The sequence below is a fragment of the Ranitomeya variabilis genome, chromosome 1 (genome assembly GCF_051348905.1).
Source record: "Ranitomeya variabilis isolate aRanVar5 chromosome 1, aRanVar5.hap1, whole genome shotgun sequence".
NCBI lineage: Eukaryota > Metazoa > Chordata > Amphibia > Anura > Dendrobatidae > Ranitomeya > Ranitomeya variabilis.
Window position 1 is genome coordinate 1,048,960,913 of NC_135232.1, and position 14,449 is coordinate 1,048,975,361.

Here is a 14,449-nt window from a genome sequence, read left to right on the forward strand (position 1 = left end):
TCTGAATATGATGTATAGGTACGTCAAATGTCGTGAAAAGATTAAAGTGACCTATTGTAGATATTATACCAGGCCTTTATCTCCACACTATAAACACCTCTCATGGCCATATCCAGCTGGCACAGGGGCATTACTCCCAAGACAGATCTCATTTGGAAAGTTGTATCTGGTGTGGATTTTCAAGGTAAAACTATACTATAATGCGCTGAAGTTCTTACATACAGAAATCAGCAGCTAAAGCTGACAGCATTTTCACCAGATGGACATTTACCCTAAAGTTGCGCTGGTGAAGGACCACCCTATTGCTGCATACACATCAAGCATATAAGAATTTAGGCAAAATAGGATTTTGAGTAGCCAAAACACTATAAGGAGTGAAAACATTTTTAACGTTATTAAATAAAAATCGTCCACTTACCACCACCATATGGGAATGCTGGCGTGGAGCGTCCGTCATATGCAGAAGAATGTCCGCTGGAAGTAGAGAATATAAGGAGGAGTATCTACTACTACATGTCACAAGATCATTTGCTCTGACATTAGAAGGCTTCTGTGGGAATCGGGTGCCATAAATACACAAATATCACCCACTGTATGTATCGTTACATTAGAACAATGTATGTGTAGTTATATATGCGGCCCTACCCCCCGCCCTGGTAACAGTGCCGCTGTATGAACAACATGGCTGCAGTGAAGCTTCATCCTTCACGACTGAGACCACACATGTCCCACAGTATGAAGGGGCTCCACACAATCACTGACGCTATGGGTGAAGCCTGACTATGGCCAATTCCTGAACATATGGCGGTGATATTTTACATTTATGCTGGCAAGTTGTTTGATTTCAGTAAAGCAGAACTTTTACGTAACAGTTCCTGGGAAACCTGTTAACCAAAAGCATCAGGGAGTACAGGAGGAGTATATCCTGCACATCTCTTACACCAGCTGCTGCCAAGTATCATTCAAGATATTAACAAATTGCAACAAACTGATAAAAAGTAAATTTTCTCCATGTGTTTCATGTACATAAAAACTGCAACCACAACTGCAGTGCTTCCATCACCCGCTCCAGCGCCTGGCACGTCACACAGCGAGCTGCATAGTCCTCATTTCCAGGATATACTGCATCATAGTGATAACACTGCTTCCACCATTCTCTGCCAGCACAGATCTCTGTGTGGCCCTTACTTTCCAGGAACCCATCATTTGAGTCACGCAGCCCAAACTATCAGAGCCTGGCTGAGCAATTGCAGCCATACATGTGCTCTGTGAAATCCTGGGGCCTTTCAGAAGAAAATAGTTTGAAAAGCTGGTCTGTGACTACAGGGAGACTGGACTAGGTACGACCTCCCCGACCCAGTGTACGGGGGTCCCGAGCAGTGTTCGGGTTTAGTCACAGAGCGGTGACTGAACCAGTGCCGGCCTTGCCCCCGTGACTCAAACCCGAACACTGCCCTGAGAAGAACGTTCATTTTCTTCCCGCAGCATTAGGCTACGTGCAAGTGCCGGGCAGCATAACAACACTATTAACCTGCAGATTAACCCAATACCTGTTTTTTTTGGTGACTGGTTCCCTTACATGAATATCCAGTCAGGAGATACCAATGAGACTTAACGAGTAACAGGCATTTTAACTTTTATTTCAAATCAGTAATACATGTGAAAATAAGCAACTTGGTAATATATCTTATCAAATAAATTGGCCTCTTCAGTGCCAGAATTGATCATTTATTCTGAGGTAAAATCTGTACTCATTACTGAGATAGGAGATGGCGGGTACTACTGATATAATTCTATGTAGCTAGGAGGAGATAGAGGCAGAGCTATCTACATAGAAAGGTAGTACCCGCCACCTCCTATCTCAGTAGAGGACAGATTTTACCTCAGAATGGAGAATTTTTACAGTAAATGATCAATTCTGACAGAAAGAAGCACATTTTTTTTTCATAAAAATAAGCAACTTTGTAGAATATCTTATTTGTATTATTGATTTATGAAATAAAAATTAAAATGATGGCGATGTTTTAAGTCAGCATTTGCAGCTGATGATTACCTGCGATTTATTCTCCTCAGATCTCCATAAGCAGATTCTGATGTGGCCTTGCACAAGCCCCCTGTGGTACCATCGGCTCAGGTTGGGTTCTCGCCTCTTTTTATATAAACCCAAATAATCCACCACAGGCTCCCCAGCGGGTCAGTGCATGGAGCGCTCACATCTCATACATAACGCTCAGACTACTAAACCACCAGTAAGAGAAAGAGATCGGGTCATTTCCCAGACTATGCATTATATAAATTCATGGCGGCAGCTCTTAGGCTACGTTCACATTAGCGTTAAGCTAATGTGCGTCGGGTTTGCGTCGGCGACGCAGCGGCGACGCATGCGTCATGCGCCCCTATACTTAACATGGGGGACGCATACGTTTTTTTTTGTTGCGTTGTGCGACACATGCGTCTTTTTTGCCGCAAGCGTCGGACCAAGAAAACGCAACAAGTTGCATTTTTCTTGCGTCCGATTTTCGGCAAAAACCGACGCATGCGTCGCAAAACGCAGCGTTTTTGCGTGCGTTTTGATGCGTTTTTGCGTGCGTTGCGTCGCCGACGCAACGGCGCACAACGCTAGTGTGAACGTAGCCTTACACCAAGGTCTCCCAATCCAATACCCCCAGTATAACATTGCCAGACTATTATTTATCTAAATTTACTCAATAGCAAGAATAACTCCTGGCGAGCATCGAAGCCATATTCAGTACCGCACATTTCCAGAAAAAGGAGATGAAAAAGGAATTTCTACATTATCCAGTCTGTGGCTATTAGGCAGGAGCCTAGAGACCCAGACAGTGAGTAATGGTGATAGCGACCAGTAAAAAACTAATGTCTGAGGCTATAAAACAAATAACATACCTTTCTATTGTAGGTATAAGTGAAGGTGGTGGTCCGCCATGTGGAGGAGGGAAACCTGAAATGATAATACACCAAGTTACTATACCTAGAAAGTGAAGTGTAAAAGTAACAGTCCGAGATAACGGCCTTTCAGGGCTAAGACCATAGCGACCTACGAGCACCTAGTGATGGCATGGTGGAACAGACGATGAGGGAGACACAGGAAGCCTCTCCTGTCGAACCACTTACATGCTGAAGCCAGCAGCATCTGAAGGGTTTAATGGCCGGGATCAGAGTTATCCATGATCCCAGCCCTAAGAGCACACCACAATCGTACTGTAAAAAGTTCCTGCAAAGTAAAGTGGTTAAAATCGTCATCTTACCTGAAACATTGTTATGGACCTGGGCACAAGGACCCCTCGTTAATCAGTGACCTTAAATCCCACATTTGCCAGTTTAACACAACTTATACCTGAACCTTATAACCCAACTGTGTGAGCACAGCCTCATAGCTGCTCACTGTGCAACTAATGGAGGAAACCGGCCGGGATCACAGAACATCCGTCCACAGGGACATGCTTACCTGGTGGTGGCACGGTGATGGGTATTCCTAGGGAGAGAACATACACAATCATTAATTCTGCTCCAATACAATCAGGTAATCATCTTTCAGAATTCCATCCTTTAGAATTTCATGTGTTTTTTCAAGCCAAACACAGGAGTGGATACAAAAGAGGAAACGTATCTGTCTGCCAGTCATTTCCCTCCTTCTCCGAGCCACTTCAGCCTTTGGCTCAAAAAACTGCATCAAACGAGGTCCTGTCACCAGGTGGGGGAGTGTAGCGTCTGTGCGCTTTATTTTATTCCTGCTCCCCCGAATGTTCAGGTTTTTTTTTTTTTACATCCGCCATACGGTTCCAGGAAGGCTTATTTCCTGGAGATTGTCTTGTCTCTACTATGGGGGGCCTAGATCACAGGGTAATTATGCTAAGCAGCCTGAAGATACGCCCCAGAGAATATGTGAGCCATGCATGCCCCCATGGCAAATACTATAAGGGTAAGTTCACACTGGGCGTTTTTTTGCTGCTTTTTTATGATAATTTTCAGCTGCTTTTTACAGTATCAGCAAAGCCTATATTTCAGAAATCTCATGCACACACATTGGTTTTTTGTGTGATCAGCATTTTGTAGTTTGCTGTGTTTTTTGGACATAGAGCATGTAACTTCTTTCAGTTTTTTGCTGCGTTTTTTCACCCATTGAATTGAATGGGTGTTGAAAAAAACGCAGCAAAAATGCAGGTATCATTATTTGCTGCCGTTTTGCTGCTGAAAATCCAAGGACATTAGCATGGACAAAAAAAAAAAAACGCACCTAAACCTGCATTTTTGACGCAGCTTCTTTCCTGCCAAAAAGATCAGGTGTTGCTGCAGAAAAAAAAAAAAAGCAGCTAAAACGCCCTGTGTGAACTTACCCTAAAAATTAAAAAGTACCGATATATAAAAAAGCATGCAACTCTGGAACAATAAGGCAGATCAAAATAATACTGTGTTTCCTCAAAAATAAGACCTACCTCGAAAATAAGCCTTAACATGATTTTACAGGATTTTTGGAGTATGCTTGAAATATGAGCCCTGCTCCAAAAATAAGTCCTAGTTGTATGTCCAGCATTTGGAGGGGGTGGTAGCGTAGTAAACTTATCAATAGCCCAAGGCTGGCACTCAGGGGCCCCCACCACTTATATTCAGAGGTTACAATTGCTTAAGGATCTTTGGAGACACCATGGTCATGTGACCATTATATTACCAAAGGGCTTTTAAAGGGAACCTGTCACTTGAATAAATGCAATTAACCTGCGTACATGGGCTTAATCTGCAGGTTAACAGCGTTACTAACCTGCCCGGCGCCCGTACTTAGCCGAATGCTGCGGGGAGTAAATTGATTTTCTTCTCCTTGGCAGCGTTTGGGTTTCAGTGATGGGGGCGACATCGGTTCTGTTATCACACCCCTGGCCCGGACTGTCAGCCAGCCCAATGCAGAGCCAGTGTCAGTCAGGGCCAGGGGCATGGGTTACAGCCAGAACTCTGTATACTCAGCTAAGTGCGGGCAGGTTAGTAACACTATTAAATCTGAAGATTAACCCCATATCTGCAGTCTAATAGCATTTGTTTTTGGTGACCGGTATGTACCGTACGTGCAGTGTGTGCATTTTCATGTGAACGTGCACTGTGTGTGTGATGAAATGATTATATTGTTGTTCATGGTAAAAAAAAAGAAAACAAAAGGCATCCCCTGAAAATAAGCCCTAAAACGTCTTTAGGAGCAAAAAACACCACAAGACCCCGTCTTATTTTGTGAGAAACACGGTAATAATAATATGAACTTGAACAGTGGCCACCGTATGACCTGGTGACAGGTCCTCTAACCACTCTAACCTGTGATGCTCTGGGAAACTACAATGCTCAATAATGAGTTTGTGTTGATCCGATCAGGAACACCAAAGGTGCAGATACAACATAAGCTTTATAAATGGTAGCAACTACACACTTGATAGAATTTCGGACTCCATTTTCCTTTTGCTTTGAGTCTACAGGCCATGCACATGACACATACTGAAAATTATACAGAATCAATGTGTAATCATTCTTTTTTCATTAGGTAAAATCATTTAAAATTAAAATTGGTTTCCAAGCAACATGAGTTTACCACAGTTTTAGCTGAAGCTTTTCAGCTCTTGCAGATTTGTAAGTTCTTGATAAAATGTCCTGGATATTACAAAGTATATAGTGAAGTCATTAGAGATAACCACTAGTAAATATGGCCACCGTGGTGATCAGGTGATTCACAGGGTTCCTGCTGCTGGGCAAACTCCTTGTCTGCCCCCTGCAGGGCAAGTGATCAGTTGCAGAGCGGAAGAGCACAACTCCAACTATACAGTGGCCATTACCGGGCACTGCACACATCTGCCTCGATTCAAACCTGGTATTATTGACCTACCCTAAGGAAAGGCCGTGAATATAAAAGTACTTGACCACCCCTTTATACTACTGCCAGTCGACTTAAAGCAAACAAATAGATCATTTCAATTGACAAACAAGTGTTTAGATCATTAATTGGGTGATCGTCAGTCTGCAAAGGTTGGGAAAGTGTTCTTAGAAACACTCACAACATTCAAAATAATTGTGCAGTGTGAATGCACCTTAAGTTCATGCATTAAATTAATGCTGTAAAAAAGGCTGTGAAAGAAATTGGATTAGATTAGAGCAAACCGCAAAATGGAAAACTGCCTTAAAAGTGTCCCATGTTTCGGAAAATGTTTTTCGTAGGCTTCAGAAGCTATATTGAAAAAAAAAACAAAAAACCATAAAATGAATCAAGCGGTTTTGTCTGTGTTGTCACCATGCTGCAGCCAGTGAGCCCAACAGCTCTGAGCTGCTCATGGAGTCTACAGGGCCATAGCAGTAGAGCTCACAGATCGGCTGCAGCGCTGTCAATGTGACATCAGTGCTGCTGGACAACAGATCAGGGCAATGGTGGAGACTCAGAAATGGACCTGAAAACGGTACAATGATGCTCTGTTAGCCAAAAAAGCCTGTGATAATTTTCTGAAAGAAGACAACCCCTTTAAGCCTAATTGATTCTCCTGAAACATTACAAAGCAAGACGTCATTACAGAAACTTTATTGATCTACTGTAGGTTTTCTGACTCAGATCAAGAAATCTTTCAATGTTCGCTGAATAAACAATGTCTTCACCTCTCCATCAGTGATTCTCTATCAACTATTGCCACTTTTGTAATATAAAAGACAAAGGCACTCAAAGAAAAAAAAAATAAAAAATGCAGCACTGAATAGTGCATTCCTTACTCAAAAAACCCTCACTTTTAGTTCTTAAAACGTAAAGGCTAAGGATAACTTAGCCAAGGATTTTTACGTGTTAGTGGTTACCCTGCTACCATTTCCCACGGTGGCCTACATTTCTCCCATTACCGAGACCCACAAACAGACCTTGTAGTGGAGTCGGCATACTCCTGTCCCCACAATGCACCTTCCAGGTCATCCCCCCCAGTTCCCCAACACACTCATTCCCTTCTTTTGAGGTCTACACCATCAGGCTCTTCTGTCCCCTTTCCCTCAGAGTAGCGTTCATATACCGGCCCCCAGGCTCACCCACTTCTCAGCCTGGCTGCCGCACTTCATGTCCTCAGAACTCCCAACCCTTATCCTGGGGGAGACTTCAACATCCCCATTAACAGCCCCACTTCCACATCTGCATCCCAGCTTCTATCACTAACCACTTCTCTCGGCCTCTCACAGCTCACCAACCTCTGAAACACACAAAGACGGTAACACCCTGGACCTGGTCTTCGCCTGGCTCTGCTCAATCTCCTACCTAGATAACGCACTACTTCCCTCTCTCTGACCACAACATTCTCTCCTTCATGCTCACAATCCCTCGCCCATCCCAGCACTCTCCTACCTACCACACATTCAGAAATCTACATGCTATTAATTCTCACACACTTTCAGACTCACTACACTCATCATTGTCCCCAATCTCTTCTTTTTCCTGTCCTGATCTGGCTGTACATCACTACAATGACACTCTTAGAAGCACCCTTGACCAAGTAACTCCTCTCACCCTCAGAACCCCCAAACACAGAGTGAAACAGCCCTGGCTCACATCGCAAACCCGATTTCTCCAGCGATGCTCTAGGAGTGCTGAACACTTATGAAGGAAAACTCGCAGACCAGAAGACTCCATCCACTTAAAATTTATGCTAAGAACCTATAACTCTGCCCTTCACCTCACCAAACAGACCTACTTCACCTCCCTGATCTCCTCACTATCCAACAACCCCAAGAAACTTTTTGACACCTTCCACTCCCTCCTCAGGCCAAAAGCACAAGACCCTATCACAGACATTTGTGCAGATGACCTGGCCTCCCACTTTACAGAGAAAATAGACAATATCCGTCAGGAAATCTGCTCCCAGCCACCAAGTTGTTACTCCCATCCCTCCCTGCATCTCCCCTGGCTCACTCTCCACATTCGATCCCATCACAGAAGAAGAAGTCTATAAGCTCCTCTCTTCTTCTCTTCCTACTGCATGCACTACTGACCCCATTCCCTCACATCTCCTCCAGTTGCTCTCTCCAGTCGTCACAACTCACCTAACTACAATCTTTAATCTCTCCCTCTCCTCTGGCTCTTGCCATCCTCCTTCAAACACTATCATTACTCCATTATTAAAGAAACCCTCTCTCGATCCATCCTGCACAAATAACTACAGACCAGTCTCCAATCTCCCCTTCATCTCTAAACTCTTGGAGCGCCTGGTCTACTCCCGCCTTACCCGTTACCTCTCCACTCATTCCCTCCTAGACCCTTCACAGTCCGGTTTCGGCCCCCTACATTCGACAGAAACTGCACTCATAAAAGTGACCAATGACCACCTGACAGCAAAACGTAACGGTGACCACTCTCTCCTCATTCTTCTCCACCTCTCTGCAGCTTTTGACACTGCTGACCACCATCTCCTACTCTCTAGGCTCCAGTCACAAGGCATTAAGGATACTGCCCTCTCCTGGTTCTCTTCCTATCTTTCTGACTGCTCCTTCAGTGTTTCATTCGTTGGCTCCACTTTGTCCCCTCTTCCTCTCACTGTCGGGGTACCTCAGGGCTCAGTCCTTCGCCCACTTCTCTCTACACAGCCCCAATTGGACAGACCATCAGCAGATTTAGTTTTCAGTACCATCTTTATGCTGATGACAACTATATACGTCATCCCCTGACTTTACTCCCGTTGTACTACAGAACGCCACTTACTGTCTGTCCGCAGTCTCCGACATCATGTCCGCCCTCTATCTGAAAGTCAACCTCTACAAAACTGAACTTCTGCTCCCACCCTCTACTAACCTCCCTAAATCTGACATCTCCCTCTCCGTGGATGGCCCCATAAGACATCGGCAGCAGGCGCGCTGTCTGGGTGTTATGTTTGACACCAATCTCTCCTTTACTTCCCATATACAATCTATTGGCCGCTCTTGCAGCTTACATCTATAGAACATCTCTAGAATCTGCCCTTTTCTCACCATGGAAACAACAAAAACCCTCACTGTTGCCCTGATCCACTGCTGCCTGGACTACTGTAATGATCTAATAATTGGCCTCCCTATCACTCAACTTTCCCCTCTCCAGTTCATCCTTAATACAGTAGCCTGGGTCATCAACCTGGCTAATCTATATTCAGATGCAGCAGCTCTTCGCCAGTCGTTACACTGACTGCCCATTCATTATAGGATCCAATTCAAAGTACTTGTTCTCACCCACAAAGCTATTCACAATGCAGCACCCCCTTACATCTCCTCCCTTAATTCTGTCTATCGGCCTAACCGACCGCTGCGCTCTGCAAATGACTTTCGACTAACCTCTGCACTAATCCGTAACTCCCACTCCCGACTCCTCCCGTGCTGCACCAATGCTCTGGAATGCTCTACCCCACGAAATTAGGACCATCCACAATTTGCATAGTTTTAGGCGTGCCCTCAAAACATTTGTTCAGAGCGGCCTATCACGTTCCCTAATCAGTCATTTTATGTGTAAGAGCGCCTGTGTAGCCCATTCACTATCTCCATCTATCCCCCACTCCCTCAAGATGACTGGACCATCAATGTAAATAAGCTCCTGTAGTTTGAATCTCCCCCACCTCAATGTAGATTGTAAGCTCTCACGAGCAGGGGCGTCTTATTTTGCTTTAACTATTGTATTGTTAACGTCGTTACTTATGACTTGGGTTTGAAACTGTTAAAACTGTGAAGCGCTGCGGAATATGTTGGCACTATATAAAGATTATTATTATTACCTTTAGTTGATACAACCGTTTAAAAGTTTCAGTCTACACTCTTCATTCATTTTCAGACCCCTAATATGCAAGTTGCAGCCTGATCCCAGTGTTGCGCGAGTGCGTCTCCCAGTAATACAGGCTGGATGAAAGGTCTGTGTGTATAAGGGGTGCTGCGGTCTTTATTGCTCACATGTCAGCACAGCTGCTATCCTGCACTTTTTCTTTTCATGTGTTGGTTCCTTATTTGTAGTCTGTTTTCTCAGAGTTCCCTGAGACTGTAGATACTTTCTCCTCTCTCTGTCTTATGGAAATCTGTTAACAATGCCCTCCTGGCTGCTACCTCTGAGGACTCGTGCAGACATCCATGAAACCCATTCTGAGCATGGACTGCAATGCATAAACTGAGCATAGGTCTCCTAAGCCAAATGTGATAACTTCATATATGCCCATAAGGCTGTAGAGTTCAGGTCGGAAGACCCGTGGACAGTCTATGCATTGTGGTCCGCTTGGACAGACTTTCAAGAACCCTAACACAGAAGAGTGGGGGGAAAAGAGCTATAAAAACATAGAAGCTGACCGATTTGCAACATTTTTCCAGATTGCTCTGCTAGATGGAAGGCCTTGCAGACACTATACAGCTGATAAACAGCAGACATTTTTAAAGTAAAAGCAGGCAAATGAACAAGTGTTCAGCAGACAGCTATCTCCCTCAAAGTACCCACAAAAAGCAATGCTCAGCCGAGTGTTCCCCATCAGTCTCACCCAGACACCAGGCAACAATTTAACTTGCGGAGAACAAAAGGATTGGGCTTTGGAAATCCAATAGGCCGGATCCTTCTTGCTCTCCCCTGGCATCAGCTGTCGGGGAGAGAATCGGGAGGCCTCCATACAGATTAATTCATCAGACGATCCCACTAATATTGGCAGAATTAGTTACCTTTAGTCTGTATATAGGGGTTACACTGGAGTGATTACAATGGTCCAGGAGTTTTTATGGAATAACGTACCATAAAGGAGTTATCCGGTTTATAATGAAAAGTCTGCATTCATTCTGTGTCACTGACGACTTGTAAATATTCCTAGGGTAGGCACTGCGCGGGTTCCCCAGTGTCTGCTCCTCTTGTATTGAATGAGGCTGCTCCACACAGACGGGCCCTGGCCAGAAATATGCATATTCCATTCTTGACCACCATTCCTGGCGCAGACACCGGCGAATCCTCGCAGCGCACATTGCAGGGCACTGGGAAGATTCACAGGTCTGCAGACTTTTCGTTCTAGACCAGACAACCCCTTTAATGTCATCTTGAAAAGGCGTCGCCTCCATTCTACGTGGCTGGTTTGGTGGGTGATGCTAATGAGGACAAACTGCAATCCTGCCTGCATAAGAATAAAACCCAAAAGGACATTAAGATTGCGGTCAGTAGAGCGAGGAGACCCCTATACATGTTAGATGGCCTCGCCATCACTGTCACTTAGTGAATGCAAATCGACAGAGTGCGTAAGGGTCAGAAAAACACAAGTATAGAGGCCTTACAATAAAAATATACAACCTCTAGAAAACGTATTTATACCCCATGAACCTTTTCACATATTTTCATGCTACACCTACAAACTTGAATGTTTTGTATTGGGAACGTATGTGATATACCAAAACAAAGTAGCAAGTATTTAAGTGTAAAGGAAATGATACAAGTTTTTCTAAATATTTAAATAATATAAATCTGAAAATTGTGAAGTTTATTTATATTCAGCCCGAGTCCATATTTTGTATGACCACCTTTCACTAAAATTACGGCTGCAACTCTTTTGGGGTATGTCTCTACCAGCTTTGCACATCTAGAGACAAAAGGTTTTCCCATTCTTCTTTGAAAACTATCTCTAGCTCAGGGAGACTGGATGGAGGCGTCTGTGAGCAGCATATTTCAACTATTGTCACAAATTGTCAATGGTATTCAGGTCTAACTTTGAGCCAAACACATGCATACGCTTTGATCTAAACCCTCCATTGTAGCTCTGGCAGTATATTTAGGGTCATTGTCTTGCTGGAAGGTGAGCCTACGCCACAAGTCTCAAGCCTTATGCCGCGTCTAACAAGTTTTCCTCAAGGATTGCTCTGTATTTAGCTTCATCCATGTTCCCATCAAACCCTAACCAGCCTACCGGTAGTTGCTGAAGAAAAGAATCACCACAGCATGATGCTGTGACCACCATGTTTGACAGTGAGAGTGGTGTTATCAGGGATATGTGCAGCATTAGTTTTCTGTCACACACTGTTTTGCATTTAGTTCCAAAAGTTCTAATTTAGTCTCATCTGACCAGAGAACCTTCCTCCACATGTTAGTTGTGTCCCTCATATGGCTATTTGCAAACTGCAAACAGGACTTTTGATGGCTTGCTTTAAAAAATGTTTTTCTTCTTGTCACTCTAACAACAATGCCAAATTAGTGGAGTATGCAACTAATAGTTGTTCTGTGGACAGATTCTCCCATCTGAGCTGTGGATCTCTGCAGCTCATCTACAGTGACCAGGGGCCTCTTGGCTGTTTGTCTAATTAGTGTTATCCTTGCTTGGGATGTCAGTTTAGTTGGATGTCCATGTCTTGGTAGGTTTGTAGTTGTGCCATATTACTTCCATTTTTGGATGATGGATTGAACAGCGTTCCCTGTTAGATCTGTAAGGTTTTCTAACAAACCTCTGAGACCTTCATAGAACAGCTGTAGTTATACACAGAATAAAATTACATGCAGGATGAATCCATTTACTAATTGTGCGACTTCAGGAGGCAGTTGATCACTCTGGATTTTACTTGGGGATATCAGACCACAGGGGGGCTAAGACAAATGCACATTACAGTCTTCAGATTTATATTTTTAATAAAATTAGAAAACCATTTACGGTATCATTTCCTTCACTCCTATAATATATATACCGTATATTGAGAGCATGGCATGCCAGTGACGGATACTACACTACAGATGAGGAAAGGTGTTTGTTTTTTTTATGGGGTGGAGGTAAAAGTAAAAACTCAGGTTAAGGTAAACTAATGATACTTGGAATCTTGATTGGCAGAAACATCCATGACACACATACTCACAAAACAGCACAAACACCAGTACTCTACAAATAGATCAGCATCCATAGCTGTGCCTGTCTCAAAGGAAAACAATCTAGAAATCATGAGTAGTAGGAAAGCCACTATACCATATCTAGATGGTTTTTGCATGGAGAAAGATAACTGCAATCCAGATCCTAGAAGAAGGGGAAATAATGGTATGATTTATACAGAAGCGGTCATTTGCAATAATTGTCGACAAGATAACAGAGCTATGAGTATTAGAAGGCTAATCGATGCATACTGGATGTGCCTATGCGGGACTGGTATGCTGCGACGCAGAGGACATGGTTTGATGAGAAGAAAATGACGACCTAGTTATTAAGAAGAAATTACGTTCCTGAACAGATGCCACATCTGGAACCATTTTAAAACAATTAGAGAAGACAATGCAGCCTGAGGACCTTCAGCTAGGCAATGCTGAACACATCCACACATTACTAACCTAGACTTGTATTCTACGTGGTATTCGTGTGATCCAACATCTGCGGACTAGTCACCCCCTTCATCTACAGCTCTGTACAGCAGTGAAGGTGTTAAAGAGAAGTCAGGTCACCTATGCCGAGTAAATCAAGCCACGCTATTCTTGCTACGAACCTCACAATGAAGAGAATACAGTCTACCGAGCCAACTTCAAAGTGGCTTCTGCTCTCCGAAGAGCTTCCACAGGATGTTTCATATTTGCAATTCTTAATATTTTGGCCAACTCTCCTAGTGAATGTGAGGTAACAACTGGGTCCTTTTTCCCTTCCCATTTGAACCAGGGAGGTATGGCAAAATGCTATTTTTGTAACAGCTTTGAAGATAAAATGCTGGATACAGCACAAATAACAGAGGGGCCTATTGGGAGCCAAAGCCACAGGCCTGCATGGTTTGCTGCAGATGTACAGCAAGTATTGATTTACATGGTTAAGAAAAAAAAATATTAGAAACATGCTTATGGAGCAGACATTATATGAGCACAAGCTTTGTAGATTGCTGGAAAGCTTCGCTATTAATCCTGGAATCGCACTTACAGGATCTGGTGCAGCCAGAAGTGGCTTTTGCCTAAAAGAAGACATAAAAAGTGCCCTTCCATCAGCATCAGAAACTGAGCGATTATTCAGCCTAAAGTCTTTGTCCACCTTGGCAAACAACTTTATTTTCTTGCTCCAATGTCTCTAAAATGAAAAACACTGCAATAGTCTGCAGCCAAAAGAATCAACATTTTATGCATACAGCTCCTAGTCCACGCCATGCTGACCGACACACTAAAGTCTGATTCTATAACTTTAGATCATCTACTTATGGTATTTGTGCAAACGCATAAGATTATTCGCAGAAATGTCTGTGAAGGACTCATTTATCTTAACGCAGTTGCAGAAATCCACAAATAAATGAAAATTCAGTTGGCGATTTCTGCACCCAACATGTGGTGTACCAACATACCCTTCCTAACATCCACTCAGCAAGAACTAGGGAGCGAAGACACAAAATATGACAGCAGAAATAGACTGGGGTTATTTTATAGGCTTGAAAAAGTGAAAGCGTGGACATCAGTAACAGGTGAGAAAGGTGTATATGAAGATCGGATGACAATGCAAGTGCTCTGATCTTTCACAAAGGATCC

The 14,449-nt window shown here is 43.6% G+C and overlaps 1 protein-coding gene across 4 annotated transcripts in view; it reads right to left on the reverse strand.

The window, feature by feature from the left end:
• FIP1L1 (factor interacting with PAPOLA and CPSF1) overlaps positions 1 to 14,449 on the reverse strand; it is a 62,593-nt gene that overhangs the window by 29,358 nt on the left and 18,786 nt on the right. For 2 of the 4 annotated variants that reach the window (XM_077279766.1, XM_077279765.1), the window contains exons 11-14: positions 12,930 to 12,977; positions 3,467 to 3,493; positions 2,905 to 2,959; positions 419 to 474 (exon numbers count right to left, since the gene is read on the reverse strand). In XM_077279766.1, coding sequence (XP_077135881.1) covers positions 419 to 474; positions 2,905 to 2,959; positions 3,467 to 3,493; positions 12,930 to 12,977 — 186 coding nt within the window. The remainder of the gene's footprint in view (positions 1 to 418; positions 475 to 2,904; positions 2,960 to 3,466; positions 3,494 to 12,929; positions 12,978 to 14,449) is intronic. The other 2 variants (XM_077279768.1, XM_077279767.1) reach the window with 1 other exon arrangement.